Source organism: Engraulis encrasicolus, chromosome 22 (genome assembly GCF_034702125.1).
Source record: "Engraulis encrasicolus isolate BLACKSEA-1 chromosome 22, IST_EnEncr_1.0, whole genome shotgun sequence".
Classification (NCBI taxonomy): Eukaryota; Metazoa; Chordata; class Actinopteri; order Clupeiformes; family Engraulidae; genus Engraulis; species Engraulis encrasicolus.
This window is the reverse complement of record NC_085878.1, coordinates 14,490,304-14,510,739: the sequence shown is the minus strand read 5'-3', so window position 1 is coordinate 14,510,739 and position 20,436 is coordinate 14,490,304. Positions and strand designations below refer to the sequence as shown.

At 43.5% G+C, this 20,436-nt stretch overlaps 2 protein-coding genes across 2 annotated transcripts in view; one reads left to right on the top strand and one right to left on the bottom strand.

Moving 5' to 3' along the window:
• The window catches only part of piezo1 (piezo type mechanosensitive ion channel component 1 (Er blood group)), a 128,807-nt gene extending 127,604 nt beyond the window's left edge, over nucleotides 1-1,203 (top strand). The window contains exon 52 of the mRNA XM_063188700.1: nucleotides 1-1,203. This exon is cut by the window's left edge and continues 651 nt beyond it. The gene's annotated coding sequence lies outside the window, so the exon portion shown is untranslated.
• On the bottom strand, nucleotides 1,194-20,133 carry ctu2 (cytosolic thiouridylase subunit 2 homolog (S. pombe)). The gene is made up of 15 exons (XM_063189221.1): nucleotides 19,787-20,133; nucleotides 19,431-19,505; nucleotides 16,172-16,250; nucleotides 16,018-16,077; nucleotides 15,614-15,674; nucleotides 14,296-14,405; nucleotides 12,902-13,197; nucleotides 7,402-7,537; nucleotides 6,831-6,962; nucleotides 4,798-4,889; nucleotides 4,237-4,340; nucleotides 2,696-2,972; nucleotides 2,336-2,402; nucleotides 2,136-2,194; nucleotides 1,194-1,579 (listed from the first exon to the last, which is right to left on the bottom strand). Exons 1-15 carry the CDS (start codon nucleotides 19,840-19,842, stop codon nucleotides 1,510-1,512), a joined length of 1,674 nt encoding a protein of 557 aa, XP_063045291.1. The 5' UTR covers nucleotides 19,843-20,133; the 3' UTR covers nucleotides 1,194-1,509.
• Nucleotides 20,134-20,436: the final 303 nt, after the last annotated feature.

Here is a 20,436-nt window from a genome sequence, read left to right as displayed (position 1 = left end):
GGAGGAAAGGACACAGGGACGGGGAAGTGATAGTGGTGGCAGCCAGCCCTGCAGTTCTGCACTGTGTGTGTGTGTGTGTGTGTGTGTGTGTGTGTGTGTGTGTGTGTGTGTGTGTGTGTGTGTTGACCTGGCCTGATAAAGTTGGCCAGCTCCTGGGTTGGTGTTATATGTGGTCCAGGGCTTCTCGTTTATCACCCTCCCACTCCTTTCCCTTCCTCCTCCTCCTCCGTTCCCCCCCGTTCCCACAGGACTGGAGCTGCACACGCCTCCTGCCTGCTGCATCCCTTAGTAATCCTCCATGTGTCGGGCCTGGCAGATGGAGAGCCTCACTGCCAGAAACGTCCAATTGTGTGAATGGATGAGCCAAGCAGAGCCCCAGGAAGGCAGGCCACCCCACAGGCCTATGACTGGAGCAGAGCAGTCTGTCTCTTCCTCTCTGTCTGAGGGGAGACTGCCGGGAGATTTCAGGCTCAGCAGAGCCGTCGATCAGACAAGGACCTTTTGTTGCCAATAGTAACAAACACTAGTTTAATACAGATGTCCTTATATTTCTTTACATCGAAAACTGTTTACAGAATGTTTAAAGGTGTTGGATGGAAGTACATTGTTACAATATTCTTTGTAACTGGCTTTAGAATTATACTGACATAACCAAAGATGTCAGGGGACAAAGACTTGTTTTTTTCCTCTCCTGGCAAAGGAAGAGCGTGTTTTACAGACTACAAAGCAAACTCTTCTTACAAGTAATTCTGCTGATATTGACTGGAATGCGTTGTTGGGTCCCCCAGCAATGGTCTTTTGGGAAAACTGTCATGCTGGAATTCAGTAACGCATTTTATTATTTGGTAAATGTTTTCTGCAATAGCCAAATCACTACTACTGTGCCTCAATATTGGACAATGACTGTAAAACAGCGTGGACCAGCTGGACACTAACTTAAAATTGTTTTTATGATGTCCAACCAAGACACATATATTTTGATTTTTGCTTAGACATAAAAAAAAATCATATTTCCTGAAAGTGTCCTTGCTACCTTTCTTGTCTTGTAACCAGACTGTTACAAGGGTTAATTCTAAAGGGAAATTCTATGACATTTTCATATCTGTGATTAAAGACGAAATAAAAAAGAAAACAAAACAGAATAAAAAATAAAAATAAATGCTGCACATGTTGCCAATAAATAACAATCATCATTTAAATAAAGTTCTGGTTTATTCATCACAACAAGGCTGGCAGACAGAAGCATTAGTTTTCTGCATGCCATTCACTCATTCATTATAAATGTGCATCATTAAAAGCATAATTGAGAAAATAAATAACAGGTTTTGAGTATGCAGCAAACAGACTGCAAACCCACTGCTTTAGGCCTGGCTGAAACGTGACAAAAGTACATAAAAAGGATCCAGGCAGCGAATAATAAAAAAAAATAATGATCTAAATAAGACGTAATTAATGGTGCAAGCATTCTGGGCAAGAGGAGTTTAGTGTGGTGGTGGTGCTGAGTCATAATTAGCACGGCTGCTCCTCGTCTTCATCTTCACCCAGCAGGAACTCACTGATCTCCCTCCTCATCTCCACCCTAGTCAAGACGCCAGGAAAATCAAACAGCCCTTAGAAAACTCACACCACGACAGTACAAACATCACTGCAGGATTCTTTTTTTCCCCTTCCTCTTCGTCTTTCTTTAGTACGAGACAAGACAGGGACAACAAACACCACTTCACATTTGATTTTTACGTCTTTTCTCTCTCTCTTCTCTCTCTCTCTCTCAAGTAAAACTGAAAAGGACATCCTTCATCATCCCATTAAGTCAATTCATTTAATCAATCTTCTCAAGACATTTATGAACAGCAACTGTGCTTTGCACTGCCAAAATGATAATGTACACAAGACAAGATTGAAGGCGAGGACGGGAGATTGTGATGACTGAACAACAGATGGAACGACAGAATGTTATTTGCTCACGACAAACTGTACAAACACACCCACTTAACATCTCCGCAGCCAAACGATGGCAGACGCAACCCAAGCCATGTCTTTCCCCACTGTCTCCAGTCTGCATGCATTACAAGATGTCTGAACGCTACAGTCTTCTAATAAGCACAAGCACCACAGGGATACACAACTCAACTCACCTTCTCTGCCGCTTCTCTGCTTCACTCGCTATGTACAAAGGCAGCGTCTCCACCGTTGTCTGTTTGGAGCAGAGGGGGAAAAAAAGTTACAGGATTTGTCAGAGATGGTGGGGAAGAGAAGCAACTGAATGCCTCTGGTTAAAATGATAAAACAGGAGAGAAGATGGATTCGGCTGGTGTGTTAAAGTCGGGTGTCTCACCATGTCTTTGATGGTCAGCCTACAGCTATAGCACAACAGACTCTTCAGATCACTGCTGACAGACGGCCTGTGGAGGAAAAAAAAACAATCACACACAAGCAGGACATCAGCAACATTGTACCTCTACTTCACTTTGCCATGAGTCACTCTGCCTCTTCCAGCCTGCAATCCTCAACAGTAAATTACATTATACAACCCAATTACATCTCCGTGACATTCATATTCATAGTTTTTGTGCAATATACTGTATAGCTGTGGTTCTTCAACTTTTCACATAATATTCCCCAATCCAATGCCCAACACGCACACAAAAAAACTGAAGTGGTGTGTCAAGAGTTCATGGCTCTTAGAGCTACTTACTTTGGAGTGGAGCAACACCCTCCCCCTCCTCCTCCTCCTCCTCCTCCTCCTCCTCCACAGCCTCCTTCCCCAGAGCCTCCACCACCTCCTCCTCCTCCTCCTCCTCCTCCTCCACAGCCTCCTTCCCCAGAGCCTCCACCTGAGGAGCAGCACTGACCCGCTGACCCAGAGCTCGGGTGTGGCGCAGCGGTCTGGGCTGTCTGGTCTACACCGTATACCTTCTTCCCCTGTGAGAGCCTCTCAGACAACAGTGTGGCATTGAATGCCGAGGCCTCTTCTGCACATCCGGAAAGGAGGGGAAAGAAAGGGGGATGACATGAGGGCATGAGACAGTTAAAAGGGATTAGTTGTGTGAGCAGCAGTGCTTGTTTTACAGAGCAGAATTCAAAATCTCTTAAAATACCCGACTGGGTCCCCCAGCATTGTTGGGTCCCCAACAATGATCCTTTTGGAAACGGTCAAATCACATTCATTTGTATAGCCCTTCTCATACACAGAAAGGCAATCCCAATATGCTTCAAAAACAACACAAAAATTAAACCATGCAAATATGGAATCAAGACAAAATACAAGATGGTGAAAACAAAGTGTGAATGAGAGGAACGCATCTGCAAAGAGCTTGGTCTTGAGTTTGGATTTAAAAATGGGTAGGGTGGATGCAGATTGAATGTGCAAGGGAAGGACGTTCCAGAGTCTCACTGCATAAAAGCTAAAGGATGCCTCTCCCCGTTTGGTGTGAGTGGTGGGTTGAACCAGTTTGAGTGATTCTGCAGGTCTAAGAAGTCTGGGTGGACAGCACATTTGGAGCATGTTTGTGAGATAGATAGGTCCTTGGCCATTAATAGATTCAAAGACATTTACAATCTTTGTGAAAGGACTGTAAAACAGTATAGACCTGCTGGACCCTAAATTAAAATTGTTTTGATGATGTTCAACCAAAACACCAAGCTCAGGCAGCACATGAGAGGCAGCAGAGCTGATGGCAATGCTAGGCTAAGAAGAGAACCATCTACAGGAGAAACAGAGACAAGACGGCTCAAGCTCAAGTTGAAAAGCATCCCTGCCTTGCATCTGCATGATTTGATAAGGCCTTCTGTATAGTTGTGATACTGAGCTAAATAAATACATATTGATTTTGATTGATAGATCAGACATGTATACACACACATGTATACATCAAAGCCTGATGGCTTCTTCCCCTGGGACATTTCCTCAGACCCGCAACGTGGCATTGAAGTCCAAGGCCTCCTCTACACATCACTAAGTGGAGAAGGGAGAATGGCACGAAGGCATGACAAAGTGAAAGCGATAAGTTATGTAAGCAGCAGGCCTGGCCCAGGACATCATTCTGTGGCACGCGGAGAGCCGTGCAGAGAGCACAGCAGCAGAGTCACCCGTGCCCTCCGCCACAGAAGCGAACAGCACAGCACGGCCGAGGTCTTTATTGTCAGTTAGAATTTATAGGTGGGAGAGGTTTCGGCGCGGCCGCTGTTGAATATGCGATCCGTCAAAAGGGGGTTTGCTGCTGGGCTGGCACTTACCCACGCTGGTCGTGTCAAGGGCACAGAGGCAGAGCAGGCACTTGCTGGGCGGCACGCCGTCATCCGTCTGGCCCGTGCGAGCTGTCTGGAGCTTCTCGCTCGTCCTGGAGAGACGAAAAAGGCTGAAGAATGAGGGACGCCGAGCAACAGACAGTAAAAACACCCCCCATTTCCTTTCACATGCAGTTAGACACTGCCAAGGAGAGAGAGAGAGAGAGAGAGAGAGAGAGAGAGAGAGAGAGAGAGAGAGAGAGAGAGAGAGATATCAGACGACTAGCTACACAAAATGATTGCACGGAGGACAATTTGCAGCCGCCGAATTGGATGTAATTACAGCGTTGGGTACAATCTAAGTCTTGATTATAACAGTAAAGTTTTCCTTAAACACAGGCTTGGCACCCTTTTTAGCCACACAATAAAAGCAGCCTTAATAAAGTGAAATGCTCAACGGGGACTGTTTCCTAAGGCAGACAGCGCCGGAAACTGCATCGATCGAGATGTCTTAAGTGTCTGAAATGCAGGCCGACTGTCTGTCTGTCTGTCTGTCGGACGTGTCTGTACCTGTAGATGGTGCTGACGGTGGAGGGGAAATCAGCCTGCAGTTTGGTGACGAAGCTCTCAGTCAGCCGCTGGATGCTGGCTTTATCAGATGTCTAGGAGAGATAAGAGATGAAGAGTAAGTGGCGGGAGGGAGAGGATGCACACAGGAGGATGGACCGTGTCTGACTTCACATAATCAGAACCCACTTTGACGAAGCTTTTTTTCATCTTTTTTTGATGATATAAACATTCTGTGTCCTTGGGTATTTTGAAAGGCACTTCAACTAAAATGTGTGTTGCTTTTTCACCATTAATGTTCTGTTGGTTGAAAACATAATTACTTTATGTGTCTGAAGACAGTACAACAATGCATTGAAAACGTATTGGTCATTTACAATACATTACATTACATCAACCTCAGATTCTTATCCAGGAAAGGGATGGAGGGGAAAATGAATTGGAATTAAAAAGTGTTCTCCTACATAAATCAATCACATCTTTGTCCACATCCCACCAAGATAATTTCTTGTTCTTGCTTTCTGTTGAGAAACACCTTGCAGGCATTACACCTGCTATCCAAAGAAAAATCTCTCTTCATTACTTTGAAAATGTCGATTGATGTTGTATGATGTTAACACAGCCATGCTGTGAAATAAAAACAATCAACAGCTGTAGTCATGCCGGCACAATTCTCTATCCTTCCTCTATCGCAGAAGGTGTTGTTTACACTGACGATTACTCTCCTGGAATACACAGAACAAAATAAACACCCCTAACAACCAGACTGACTTTCCATCTGAGTGCTTTGTTGAAACCCACTGGTGAGGTGAGATAATACAGACTGAGAGATGAGCAGAATAAGTTGACTCATGGTTCCCCTGTTCTCATATGCAGACACAAACATCACAGATGAACGAACCGCAAACAAGCACACACTTCTCTCAGCCAAGTCAGCACTCAAAATGATTGAGAAGGTGTAGGGCGCATCGCCTTGATCACCCCCAGCTCTCTCATATTTATTTCCCTGAGACAAGCCACTAGGCATGGGAATTCTTGGCAATGACAACTCTTCGATTAATATCTGAAAATCACAGTCAGTTAATACAGCTACAGAGAGCACTCATTCCGATGGCAGGGAGGTCGCAGGCACACTCAAGTAAGCGTACACTAACTTAATTAGGCTTCATCTGACAGTGTTCGCAAAGTGACTTGGCTAAAATAGTATTCGGAAAAAAAACGTTTTGAAGTTTGGACGTATATCGAATATTTGACTGTTCAAAAATCATGTTCCATTCAATTCCTAATTTACGCTGCCCTGCTTCTGAAACTCCTGTGCACACAGCCAGTTCCCAACACTAGACAGTCTACTCTGCATATTCTGTACAACCAACTTTGTTTTGCTAGAGAAAGCAAAAAAGGTCCCAGACTAGTATGGCAGGCTTGGAGATAAAGGACTTTTTGCTGGCCTACACAGACGTTAAGGCTGGAGTTTTTCGCTTGGCTTGGTGTCTAATGAGGAGAGTGAACTGGATTAGGACCAGGAGACTCTCAGGCTAGCCCCAGGAGATATCCTAACACCATCTGCAGTGCAAACTGAGCTTTGAAGCTCTACCTTACATTTACCTTAAGCTGCAGTCAAACTACACGACTATCGGCCCAAAACACCCCCCACTACGACAATCCCGGTCAAGCTTTCCCTTCCAACCAACATTGAGAGTGATTGCCCAATTTCCAGTTTCCCTTGTCATGTGTAACATACATTTATTTTAGTATAAAGAGTGTCCATTCACAAGTCATTAATAATCAAATGATTGACAATTGCTATTCAAAACCAAATATTGAGTAGAATGTCAGTGTTTATGACAGAACTGTTGGACAAGATTGTCGTTTCTGATTCCTTTCATGTGTCCAGCACAATCCAACGTCAAAATTGGATACGGTTTTGAAGTTGTGTAGTTTAAGGCCAATTCTACTTTGGTCAGCTATGAATGCTGTTTTCAAAGGGCTTTGTAAATAAACCTGGACTTGACATCTGAAGCACCTGTACCTCTCACCTTGGTGTCCAGGCCCGGGGTGAAGACGGAGGGCACGGAGAACAGGCGGTTGTAGAAGGCGATCTCTTTAGAGGAGTAGTCTCTCATGGGCCGGACTATCACCACGTCACCAAAGCGTGAGTCTGCAAAGCCCTGTGACCACAGAGAGGGAATGGATCAACCAACATGAACCAGAAATGTTCCCTCTTGCTAGTCCATCACATTGGGACCATACGCAAACAATGTACCTCACCAATGGTGAACTTTACAGGAAAAGAGTGAACACTTCACAGATACAGCCATAGGGAAAAGCATTACCGATCACGGGTTAGCTTGGGCTGGCAAGTAGCAGAGTATGAGTGAGTGAGTGAATAAATAAACTAATTTGTTAGTAGTAGTAGTAGTAGTAGTAGTAGTAGTAGTTAGTAATTAGCGAGGTATTAAGGAATGGGTGGATGGATGGATAAGTTATGTCATTCATTAAGAAGAGAATGGATGAATGAAAGGATGAATGAATGAATGAATAGTTGAGTAAATGGGTGACTATAGAAGTGAGTGTGATAGTAGTCAGGTGTATGAGCTCTCCTCTCACCGTGTCCATGGACAGTGCGGCTCCTCGTCCGAGGGAGATGTTGCTGAGCAGCTTGATGGCCAGCCGAGTGCAGCTCTCCCCCACCATCACCTTGGAGTAGCCCCTCTGGCGCGCCACCTGCAGGACCAGGTGCTGCCTGATCACCAGCACACATAGACAGACACACAGGCTCTTTAGACACAGCCAAATGCTCTTGGAGATACTACACATTTTGCATTGTTAATTAAATTCTCTAATGCCAATTTTACATACAATATGCGGTATTAGCTCCTGCCTCCAATCGCTACCACCACTTTCAGTGTGCGTGTTCTGAACGTCAGTTGGAGACGTTAAATTGGCAAGGCCAACAAATGAATTATGATAACACTTATTTGGCTAGCAGTATTGAAGTATAATGTGAACCTACGGGACTGCTGAACATTTTAAGGTACATGTACATTCCTATTACTTGCCATCTTCCAATGTCACATCAAGGAATGTCATTGGTTACCACTTTGCGATCACTGCTACTCATTACATATTTTTCAGCCAAGTTCAATTTCTTCGCCCCGCTTGCGTGCCTTGATTGCTCCTCCATGTAGTGGAGCAATCATTGGCATTTTGAAAGTGAAAGAAAGCCCATTGGGAAACTCCAACTCCCATTGTCATTGTGACACAGCACTCCACAGCACACAAGTGAACACTGCACACTGCACACAACGAAATTGCATTTATGCCTCACCCGTGCAAGGGGGCAGCCCTCAGTGGCGCCCCATGGGGAGCAGTGCGGTGGGACGGTACCATGCTCAGGGTACCTCAGTCATGGAGGAGGATGGGGGAGAGCACTGGTTGATTACTCCCCCCACCAACCTGGCGGGTCGGGAGTCGAACCGGCAACCTATGGGATGCAAGTCTGACGCCCTAACCGCTCACCCATGACTGACATGATTTTATGATAAAAGTATTTGTTATAATTGGGTCATTTCACGTGAAATCAGACACTTTGGGACCCGACCGACCCGGATTTCGATCATACTTGGTGTGCCTTTTCAGTAGCAAGGTAGCACCCCAGAACTGCATTGGTTTGAATCTGACACTAATATTAAGGGAGAAACAGACTAGGAAAGGTTCACATGTGAGGGTAGGACACTATACATTCAGCCTTGAATATATCAGTCAGTGTTAGTCACAAAAATATGCCTGTGGTGTTGTTTGAAAGCTCTTTTCTGGCTCTACATATTACACAATCACCTTGGAATACAACTACTCTCAGAATATGAATTATGATAAATTGAAAAATTAAAAAGTGAATATCTAAAAAACTCATATTTTAAAATGGCCAGTTCCTTGTCCAAACGTAGCCGGCAATGTCATGAGCAATGTCGGTTTGTTATTCATTTCAGAGAGAATTTGACTCACAAATATGGCGTCATACAGACCACTTACTAATAATATGGTAATACCATAGTAGCATCACATGACAAAACAAAAACAAAACAAAAATGGTCAGTGTCCATGGTCCCAGGTTTCAGAAACTAAGGCAGATGTCCATTTATACACACCAAATGATGATATGTGAATTTTTGAACATTCCTTCTCTGTGTGCCTGTGCCATCTTCCCTTTACCGTACTTTAAAGAGATAATCAATGGCTACACTCTCATTTTGTACTCTACCAGTGCATTTGAAGCAATAGCTGTGTCTTTTGTAGATAATGTATAAGTACGTCCCGTTGCAGTTACAGGTTCCACTGCCAGAAGCACATCCTGATGATCCATGACAAGTCTATCTGGTCTGAAGGGAAAAGTGAAGGATGGAGATGGCCCATGAGGATGCAGGGAAGTTCAGTTTCACCTCTCCAGTGCTCGGCATACATTCCTCAGCACATGCTAGCCACCAGTTGCCATCATATACAGCTACAACATACCCTTTGATGCTTGAAAATGTAACACATTCCTTTACTGAGCTCACTCTTTCAACTCTGCCTTCTCTGAATGCTCAAAATGGCCTAACTTCCACTGTGTCCATTGACAAACTGTGTAGTTTTTGAGTACCTGGAATAGTTCTTGCAGATTCAAACCTTTTCAACAGGTTCTCAGCTTCATGATGGTACATCTCTGTGGTGGCAAACTGGCAATGGATGTTCTTGACATTATCCTTGACAAATTCAAACAGTTGGTATGGCGTTACAATTTTAATTGTCAATAGGACGTTGCAGACTTGCTCGTGCAGCAAGCCATTTAACTGTCCCTCCAACGCCATCACATGGACCTTTGCCATGTGATGTGGCAAAAAAGTGCCACTCTGCAGGTATGTGAAAATCTGCCTCTTGGTGGCACAAATTTGTTGTGTTTTTAAGGTTCTTATATTGTGCAGCACAGCCATCAGAAAAAATATAGGATCTTCTTTGGATGTTCTGTCATTGATGAAGTGTCACTGAGGAACTGAATTAGGAGCTTCTGAGACAGATGTACAGCAATTGTATCATGAATGTTGCAGTCTGAAATAACAACAAAACAGATTTTTTTCCCAGTTTCAACTGATCTTGGTAGTAGCATACAAATGGATGGATTGTGGCCTGCACTGGTTGTTCCAGTGAAATGATTGAATAGCATCTTGAATTACAAAACTATAGTTTTAAAAACGTTCCTGGTTCAAGGGAGTCAGTCAAGGATAATGTCAAGAACATCCATTGCCAGTTTGCCAACAAGAGATGTACCATCATGAAGCTGAGAACCTGTTGAAAAGGTTTGAATCTGCAAGAACTATTCCAGGTACTCAAAAACTACACAGCTTCTGCCCATTGTCAATGGACACAGTGGAAGTTAGGCCATTTTGAGCATTCAGAGAAGGCAGAGTTGAAAGAGTGAGCTCAGTAAAGGAATGTGTTACATTTTCAAGCATCAAAGGGTATGTTGTAGCTGTATATGATGGCAACTGGTGGCTAGCATGTGCTGAGGAATGTATGCCGAGCACTGGAGAGGTGAAACTGAACTTCCTGCATCCTCATGGGCCATCTCCATCCTTCACTTTTCCCTTCAGACCAGATAGACTTGTCCATGGATCATCAGGATGTGCTTCTGGTAGTGGAACCTGTAACTGCAACGGGACGTACTTATACATTATCTACAAAAGACACAGCTATTGCTTTCAAATGCACTGGTAGAGTACAAAAATGAGGAGTGTAGCCATTGATTATCTCTTTAAAGTACGGTTAAAGGGAAGATGGCACAGGCACACAGAGAAGGAATGTTCAAACTTCACATATCATCATTTGGTGTGTATAAATGGACATCTGCCTTAGTTTCTGAAAACCTGGGACCATGGACACTGACCATTTTTGTTTTTGTTTTTGTTTTGTCATGTGATTCGCTACTATGGTATTACCATATTATTAGTAAGTGGTCTGTATGACGCCATATTTGTGAGTCAAATTCTCTCTGAAATGAATAACAAACCGAACACCAGCATTTTAGGTGCTGCTCATGACATTGCCGGCTACGTTTGGACAAGGAACTGGCCATTTTAAAATATGAGTTTTTTAGATATTCACTTTTTAATTTTTCAATTTATCATAATTCATATTCTGAGAGTAGTTGTATTCCAAGGTGATTGTGTAATATGTAGAGCCAGAAAAGAGCTTTCAAACAACACCACAGGCATCTTTTTGTGACCAACACTGACTGATATATTCAAGGCTGAATGTATAGTGTCCTACCCTCACATGTGAACCTTTCCTAGTCTGTTTCTCCCTTAATATTAGTGTCAGATTCAAACCAATGCAGTTCTGTGGTGCTACCTTGCTACTGAAAAGGCACACCAAGTATGATTGAAATCCGGGTCGGTCGGGTCCCAAAGTGTCTGATTTCACGTGAAATGACCCAATTACCCTCAACAGTAATACTGGCTGCCAAATACTAGAATAAATGCCATGCTCTACTTTTTTATCATCAAGGGATACAATATAATGTATATTGTATAATGTATAATGATACAATATTTGTGATGTTTGCTAGTTTCATCACCATAAATAGTTTAGGGTTATACACAAGACTGTGTACATACATTGTGGAAAAGCTCAGGGTTGGAGCCCTGATTACAATGATAATGTGTTCATTCAATTTCACACAGCCAATCGAAAACGAGTTAAGAAGAAAGCTGACACGAAGTTTCTCATTTTGTCCGACTAGTGACTGACTTTGTAGATGGTTTCTGTTATCGGGAAGTAACCATGCATGAACCATCTTGTAAAGGAACAAATGTGCACACATTAGACTCAAGAATACCTGTATGTGGGCACTGCCACGCACACACACACACGAACACACAAAATTGAGAATGACTTAACTCTCACACGCACACGCACGCACACACACACACACACACACAGAGAGCCATGAGCGTGCATAGTAACTGCACAACTCAAGATGGGAAGCGGAGAGGAGCGAAGCTAAATTACAGAAAAATCCATAGCAGGCAGGCAGACCTATTCCCCTCACGCCAGCGTGTGTCAGCTCCTCCATTATTAAGGTCTGGCGCCTCGCCCACTGAGCTACTGACCCAAACGCACAACTGATTTGGGGTCCGCCAGACAGCCAGCCAGCCAGCCAGCCAGCCAGCCAACCCTACGCCGGCTGCTCACCAATGACTCAGACATGAGATGAGGAAGAGAAAGAGAAAAGAAACAGAACAAAGAGTGTCGGTGCATGCGTGATGTGTGTGTGTGTATAGGATTTTAAGTACTTCCACAAGAAACAAAAATGGGATATTGACGTCAAACACAAATAAAAAGTGCTTGGTGGTTTGGGTAGGCCTGAAAAGGGGGGAAATAGATTCTTTCGAGTACTTCCACGAGATTAAAAAAGAGTGAATTGACGCAGACATGTGACAAGTGGTCTGCTCCATGACTCAACGGCATTCTCTTCTCTCTGCTGCCAAGGCCCCTGGAGCAGTCAGTGTGTGTGTGTGTGTGTGTGTGTGTGTGTGTGTGTGTGTGTGTGTGTGTGTGTGTGTGTGTGTGTGTGTGTGTGTGTGTGTGTGTGTGTGTGTGTGTGTGTGTGTGTGTGTGTGTGTGTGTGTGTGCCTGTCTATAATGTATGCGTGTGCGTGTGCGAGCGTGTGAGCGCGTCTGTATGCATGTATGAAGGCATGTGTGTATGTGTAATACGGCAGCAGATGGAACCAGCCGCGTTGATTATGACACCTCCCCCATGTCGGAGTGTGGAGGTGTGAGGAGGCACAAGTGGAACGGGAGAGAGAGAGAGACGAGTAGGACAGGCAGGCAGGCAAGCAGGCAGGCAGGCAGGCAGGCAGGCGTGGGAGCCAGGCATGATGGAGCACCCCACATGACAAACCCCCATCCATTACAGCAACACTAATGCCGCTTTGTTATGGGGACACATAAATATGTAATCAAAAGGCTGCCGCCGCACTCTTCATTCAATAAGAGAGTGTGGATGCTTATGAATCACCAAGCCCATGAACTGGCTGGGGATGAAGTGAACGCAAATGAGGTTTTTTACCGGAGAGTCTGTAAGAGGTCCTCCTTGGCTGTGAGCGTCTTGACCGAGGCAAAGAGTCTTTCTAGAGCTTGCGTTTGGTCGGCGGGAGGGAGAAAGGACGGCCGATCGTCCATGTGTAAGTCCGAAACGGCATCTGTTAGTGAGGAGTCTCCGGGTGTCTTTGCTTTGTGGCCTCCCACGGCATCGCCCCCGTTCTGGATGAACTTGTCCACTGCAGCTTTGTAGTTGGTGGATGAGCCATGTGGTGAAGTGGCAGCAGACGCAGCTTCCAGGACAGAGCTGGGAAGGGTGAACACCTAACAGCAGAACAAGAAGAGGACATCACTCACCATCACTCAACATCAGTAGCTTCTTATAGCCCTGTCATCACTCAGCACAAAAATCTGTGCTCGCCTATAGTGTCTTTACTGTACACCGTCCTGAAAGTGGCTGCCAAGAAGAGTGATGAACGTTAATTATCTTGCTAATTCATGCGTTGCACGAGTGTGTATATATAGCGGTGACCTGCTAGAAAAGGTGCTTTTCGTAACGCTTCGCTGGGTTTCCTGCCACAAACACACACAGCAAAATCAGCTGGCTGTCTGTGGGGAACAAGAGACTTGTTCTGCATCTGTTCACGCGGACAAAATGAGATGATGGAGAAAACTTTTCTTCTAACTTATGTTAGCGGGGGGAAAAACACTGTTGTGCAGGGATAAGTTATCTACTCGAGTGTAGCTCTACTCCATCACACCGCAACATAAACAATTTCCTCTAAAGCAAAGAACTTGTACAGTACATGTCAGTTCCTAAGCTGGGTGTTTCTTCAGGCCTTCAGAGTCAGCAGAACTGTTCCATAAATTGATGCACTATCCACACTCCATCCCATGGATCACTCAAGACTCTCTCCAACTTCTATTATTACGGAGAGTTGGATGACCTTTGGCAGAAGGTTCTACTTTTCTCTCCTTTTTTTTGCTGACGGGCCCGAGTAGGGAACTGGGCGACTTACTCCAGAATAACTGTATCAACTGCATTATCTGAGACGATAATCAAGTCAGAGCATCACGAGCACAGGCAGTAAATAAATAAAACACAACAAAAGATGCCAGTCGCGACATTCAGGCAACAACGAACTGACTTAGCTGATGCAACGTACTGAAACAGACACAAAGTAGGCAGCAGTACCAGTAGCGGCAGCAGGAGCAGTAGTAGTAGCAGCTTGTGTTCAAAAATAGACGGGATGAAACAAATGGGACAGTGCATCAGAGATCGGCCTGATCAAAGCTCAGACAAACATTACCGGAAATAACATCTCACAGTCAGTGCAAGGTCCCTGTAATCACGGAGCAAGAGAAGCAGACCAGAGCAGTGAAGAGGGGGCTGAGACGATAGGAGCGGCCCAGCTCACTCACCTCTTCCAAGGGGACAATGTGATAGGGGAATCCGCTGGCCTGGAAGATCTGATCCAGCTGGCCAGCCGTCTGCTGACGCTGCTGCGGACTTTGACCACTGGCACCCCCCTCTGCAGGAGCGGGTGGGGAGGACAGGAAGAGGACACGGAGATAGGATTAAATACAGAGGACATGAAGCGGAGATGAATAAGATATGAGACACAGTGGAGAGATGCAGGAGAATAACGAAAGACTAGACTAGAAAATACAGAACACCTATGATGATGCACTGACAAGCATGCCACCAATCAAAACAAATGTTTAATATGGTATGTCTCCTCAAGGCAGAAAAGCTGCCTTTAATGTTAATGTCTATGAAATAACATCAGTCCTGGGAGGGAGAAGACGCAAATGAAACATGGACAACAAGGGAAAATGAAGGAGACAAGAGGACAAGAAGACCACTCAGCAGAAGGCACATCTGCCTGCGCACATCAACTGCACTTCACAAGGCATTTCACTGACCAAAGAGATCTTAAACACTCAATCTCTATGGCAGTGCATAAAATAGAACAATATGACTTTTAGTATCTTGGTATACTATATTGCAATATAAGGCTTCGTTGAAAAACACCTGCTAAAAGCTGTATTAATGTCAGAGAGAATTCAGGAAGGGGAAGTAGAATGGGAAGTTTACTAACTTTTTAGAGTCAAACTATGCCAGCAGCTTATTGGCATCAGTTTCATGGCACGCTGTCTTACATCATTTTGCCAGCTACAATGATCAACTGCCAGTGGGAGCTAAGAAGTGAGTTGTGCCCGGAACACTTGACTAGTCTCATAAGCTCCATAACTCGGTAATTCCTTTGGTTCACCAATAAAATAATTTGCTACAGCCCACCCCCACTATGTAAGTTTATGTTCTGTGTCTAACTTCTAATGGTAGAATATGTGAAACACCCATTATGACAAGTTATTTACGACGAATATGGGGGCCTTTGCTACAGAGCCATTCTGAAATATTTTGCTGTCACTTGGTTTCGATTTTCAGGTAGATTTGCATATCATAGTATGCACCATATGGCTGGAAAGTGTTGCTTGCTACAAAATGGCAAGTCTCTTGCTGTGTTTAACATCAGAAATGGGAAACTCAGAACTGTTCTGTCTGAAACGACCTCTGTCTAAAAATACTATGCTTTAGACTAGAGCATTGTACAGTTCAAAGAAAAATACAACTAGATGCATGTAAGTGCACTGTTACTCAATTTTAGCACTGGGAGATACAAACATCGAAGTCTGATGCCCGATTTTGTGTCCTGCCTGTCAGCAGCTGACTCACCATCCACATACACAATCCCTGGAACAAACCGCAGTTTCTTATGTGCCTCTCGACTCAAACCCTGAAAGACAGAAGAAAGTGGATCTGATTAATGCAAAAAATCAACACATCGCCTTCTACGGTACATCAATGGAGAACATTTCCAGCTAACAATGTTAAAGAGGGACTATGCAACCTTAAACTCAGTCAATTAAATGGTTATTACTGATTTCTTATAGACTCATTGCAAATGTGCATTCGCTTGGCAGCCTCAGTAGTCTGTAGGAAAAAAATCAGACACCTTCAAATTGGCTTGTGCCGGCACTTGTGGGCTGACAAGTCTTTGCTACACAGGTAGTCAAGGCCTCTTGTGAGAGCCAAGCAAACGTTGTAAAGCACAGTTTCAATATGGTACGTAGGCCTACCTCTTGGACCTGGGCTAACATCGAACTTGATGCCAATCCACCAGACACAGCCAGGAGAACCTTTAAGGCACAAAGAGGGTTGGAGATTTATTTAGCTCAACTTTGTTGTTGATATCCATAGCATGGCTAGAGCTATTGTAGATTCCAAATTTACCTTCTCTCCAGGAAAAATAACACGATTTTTGCCAAGCATGGCACGGAACTTGTGTATGAAATATTCCTTGAAGCAACTCCTGCAGAGACACAACATCCCACAAGTACAATGTCTGCCCATCACGTTTACAGTAAAAGCATGAATCAATCATGATGACAGTTGATAAAAGCTCTATCTTTGCAGATAATGTCAAGTCAAGTGTACTTTATTGTCAAAAATCTATGTAACAGGGTTAGCACATAAGTTTAAAAATTGTGTTTGACCCTTTATGTGCAGTTAAACTACACAAACATATAAGACATTGACAAAAATCACCTACACACACAGAGCAATAAAAACATACGGGTCATTTCACGTGAAATCAGACACTTTGGGACCCGACCGACCCGGATTTCGATCATACTTGGTGTGCCTTTTCAGTAGCAAGGTAGCACCCCAGAACTGCATTGGTTTGAATCTGACACTAATATTAAGGGAGAAACAGACTAGGAAAGGTTCACATGTGAGGGTAGGACACTATACATTCAACCTTGAATATATCAGTCAGTGTTAGTCACAAAAAGATGCCTGTGGTGTTGTTTGAAAGCTCTTTTCTGGCTCTACATATTACACAATCACCTGCTTGGAATACAACTACTCTCAGAATATGAATTATGATAAATTGAAAAATTAAAAATTGAATATCTAAAAAACTCATATTTTAAAATGGCCAGTTCCTTGTCCAAAGGTAGCCGGCAATGTCATGAGCAGCACCTAAAATGCTGGTGTTCGGTTTGTTATTCATTTCAGAGAGAATTTGACTCACAAATATGGCGTCATGCAGACCACTTACTAATAATATGGTAATACCCTAGTAGCATCACATGACAAAACAAAACAAAACAAAAATGGTCAGTGTCCATGGTCCCAGGTTTCAGAAAGGTTTCAGATGTCCATTTATACACACCAAATGATGATATGTGAATGTTTGAACATTCCTTCTCTGTGTACCTGTGCCATCTTCCCTTTACCGTACTTTAAAGAGATAATCAATGGCTACACTCTCATTTGTACTCTACTAGTGCATTTGAAGCAAACAGCTGTGTCTTTTGTAGATAATGTATAAGTACGTCCCGTTGCAGTTCCAGGTTCCACTACCAGAAGCACATCCTGAGATCCATGACAAGTGTATCTGGTCTGAAGGGAAAAGTGAAGGATGGAGATGGCCCATGAGGATGCAGGAAGTTCAGTTTCACCTCTCCAGTGCTTGGCATACATTCCTCAGCACATGCTAGCCACCAGTTGCCATCATATACAGCTACAACATACCCTTTGATGCTTGAAAATGTAATACAGCCTTTACTGAGCTCACTCTTTCAACTCTGCCTTCTCTGAATGCTCAAAATGGCCTAACTTCCACTGTGTCCATTGACAATGGGCAGAAGCTGTGTAGTTTTTGAGTACCTGGAATAGTTCTTGCAGATTCAAACCTTTTCAACAGGTTCTCAGCTTCATGATGGTACATCTCTGTTGTGGCAAACTGGCAATGGATGTTCTTGACATTATCCTTGACAAATTAAAACAGTTGGTATGGCGTTACAATTTAATTGTCAATAGGACGTTGCAGACTTCCTGCACAATATAAGAACCTTAAAAACACAACAAATTTGTGCCACCACGAGGCAGATTTTCACATACCTGCAGAGTGGCACTTTGGCAAAGGTCCATGTGATGGCGTTGGAGGGACAGTTAAATGGCTTGCTGCACGAGCAAGTTTGCAACGTCCTATTGACAATTAAATTGTAACGCCATACCAACTGTTTGAATTTGTCAAGGATAATGTCAAGAACATCCATTGCCAGTTTGCCACAACAGAGATGTACCATCATGAAGCTGAGAACCTGTTGAAAAGGTTTGAATCTGCAAGAACTATTCCAGGTACTCAAAAACTACACAGCTTCTGCCCATTGTCAATGGACACAGTGGAAGTTAGGCCATTATGAGCATTCAGAGAAGGCAGAGTTGAAAGAGTGAGCTCAGTAAAGGAATGTATTACATTTTCAAGCATCAAAGGGTATGTTGTAGCTGTATATGATGGCAACTGGTGGCTAGCATGTGCTGAGGAATGTATGCCAAGCACTGGAGAGGTGAAACTGAACTTCCTGCATCCTCATGGGCCATCTCCATCCTTCACTTTTCCCTTCAGACCAGATACACTTGTCATGGATCATCAGGATGTGCTTCTGGTAGTGGAACCTGTAACTGCAACGGGACGTACTTATACATTATCTACAAAAGACACAGCTGTTGCTTCAAATGCACTAGTAGAGTACAAAATGAGAGTGTAGCCATTGATTATCTCTTTAAAGTACGGTAAAGGGAAGATGGCACAGGTACACAGAGAAGGAATGTTCAAACATTCACATATCATCATTTGGTGTGTATAAATGGACATCTGAAACCTTTCTGAAACCTGGGACCATGGACACTGACCATTTTTGTTTTGTTTTTGTTTGTCATGTGATGCTACTATGGTATTACCATATTATTAGTAAGTGGTCTGCATGACGCCATATTTGTGAGTCAAATTCTCTCTGAAATGAATAACAAACCGAACACCAGCATTTTAGGTGCTGCTCATGACATTGCCGGCTACGTTTGGACAAGGAGTTTTTTAGATATTCAATTTTTAATTTTTCAATTTATCATAATTCATATTCTGAGAGTAGTTGTATTCCAAGGTGATTGTGTAATATGTAGAGCCAGAAAAGAGCTTTCAAACAACACCACAGGCATCTTTTTGTGACTAACACTGACTGATATATTCAAGGCTGAATGTATAGTGTCCTACCCTCACATGTGAACCTTTCCTAGTCTGTTTCTCCCTTAATATTAGTGTCAGATTCAAACCAATGCAGTTCTGGGGTGCTACCTTGCTACTGAAAAGGCACACCAAGTATGATCGAAATCCGGGTCGGTCGGGTCCCAAAGTGTCTGATTTCACGTGAAATGACCCATACATGAATTTACATACTTTCTCTGACACGTTCACTCATAACACAAACATAACCACACACACTCACACACAGTAGAAAAACTAACATACTGATACAAGACATCTACAATACACACACACATACACACACACTCACAAACACACACACTAAGAGAAACATACTGATGGACAAGAAATTAACACACACGCACACACGTAAGGGATTTCTAAGTTCATGTAATCCATGTGTTACACAGTGTCTCGTAAGTGTTGAAAGATGTTTACCTGCAAAACGCATCTCCGGCTCTGATGATCAGCGCTGCTGTATTTTCTTTGCATTTCATACACTTCTTTGAAACCCTGAATAGACGGCAAACAATAATCATTTAGCGGTAATATCACCACTCTGCATGCAGCCATGTCACAACTAACAACATCCGTAAGCCTGCCCCTGTTATGTGGAGTGGATGCACATAGCTACTGTACAATCTAGTGTGCCATGTAGGATACGTTTGTTATCCAGGGAAAGCGGTTTGGGTACATTTCTTGTGGACATCTGACAACCAGAAGTGGTATACTGCATCCATACAAAAGAGTATCAAACCAATATACCAGCAGAGTGGGCATGCTACCGTACTCACCCTGACAGGGACCGACTCTCCAAAAGACCACTGTATTCTTCGTCAACCTGACACATGGTTATTGTGCAATGGAGTCCTGTTGCTATTCACAAATGAAACATAACGGTATGAAATGGACAGCACTGGCTAACTATGCGTTAGCAGCAACACAGTGGACGACCATTGAAGTTTGTATATCGTTTCCTGTTTCAAGATATACTCGTTAAAGTTAGTCTAAATACCCTTAGAAATACTGGTACTATGCCACACTAACAGTAAGCAGTGAACTATCACTCATAGATAAGAACATTTAATAATTTCACTAGTCAACCTGTCTAGACTGGTCCTCCACGACCACAGGAAAATGACACGTGAGGAACTGGCTGTCCATTTTTGATGACGTATTGTTTTGACTGGACGCTCCGAAGCTCATGTTGTAAATGTTGTTATTTTTGCTGACAGTGACTGTTAGTGCCATATATTAGCGCCACAAGTTTATTTACATATGCCACTGTCTTCCGAATTTAGTGTGTTTTGTTATTTTTACGTTAAATATTAGATACCCAGCGTTGTAATGAAAAGAAATTATCTACACTAGCGCAACCTAGCGGAATTTTAAAGGTACTGAGCAAAGGCGTGTGGGAATGTAGTTATTTCACGAGAGGACGGCA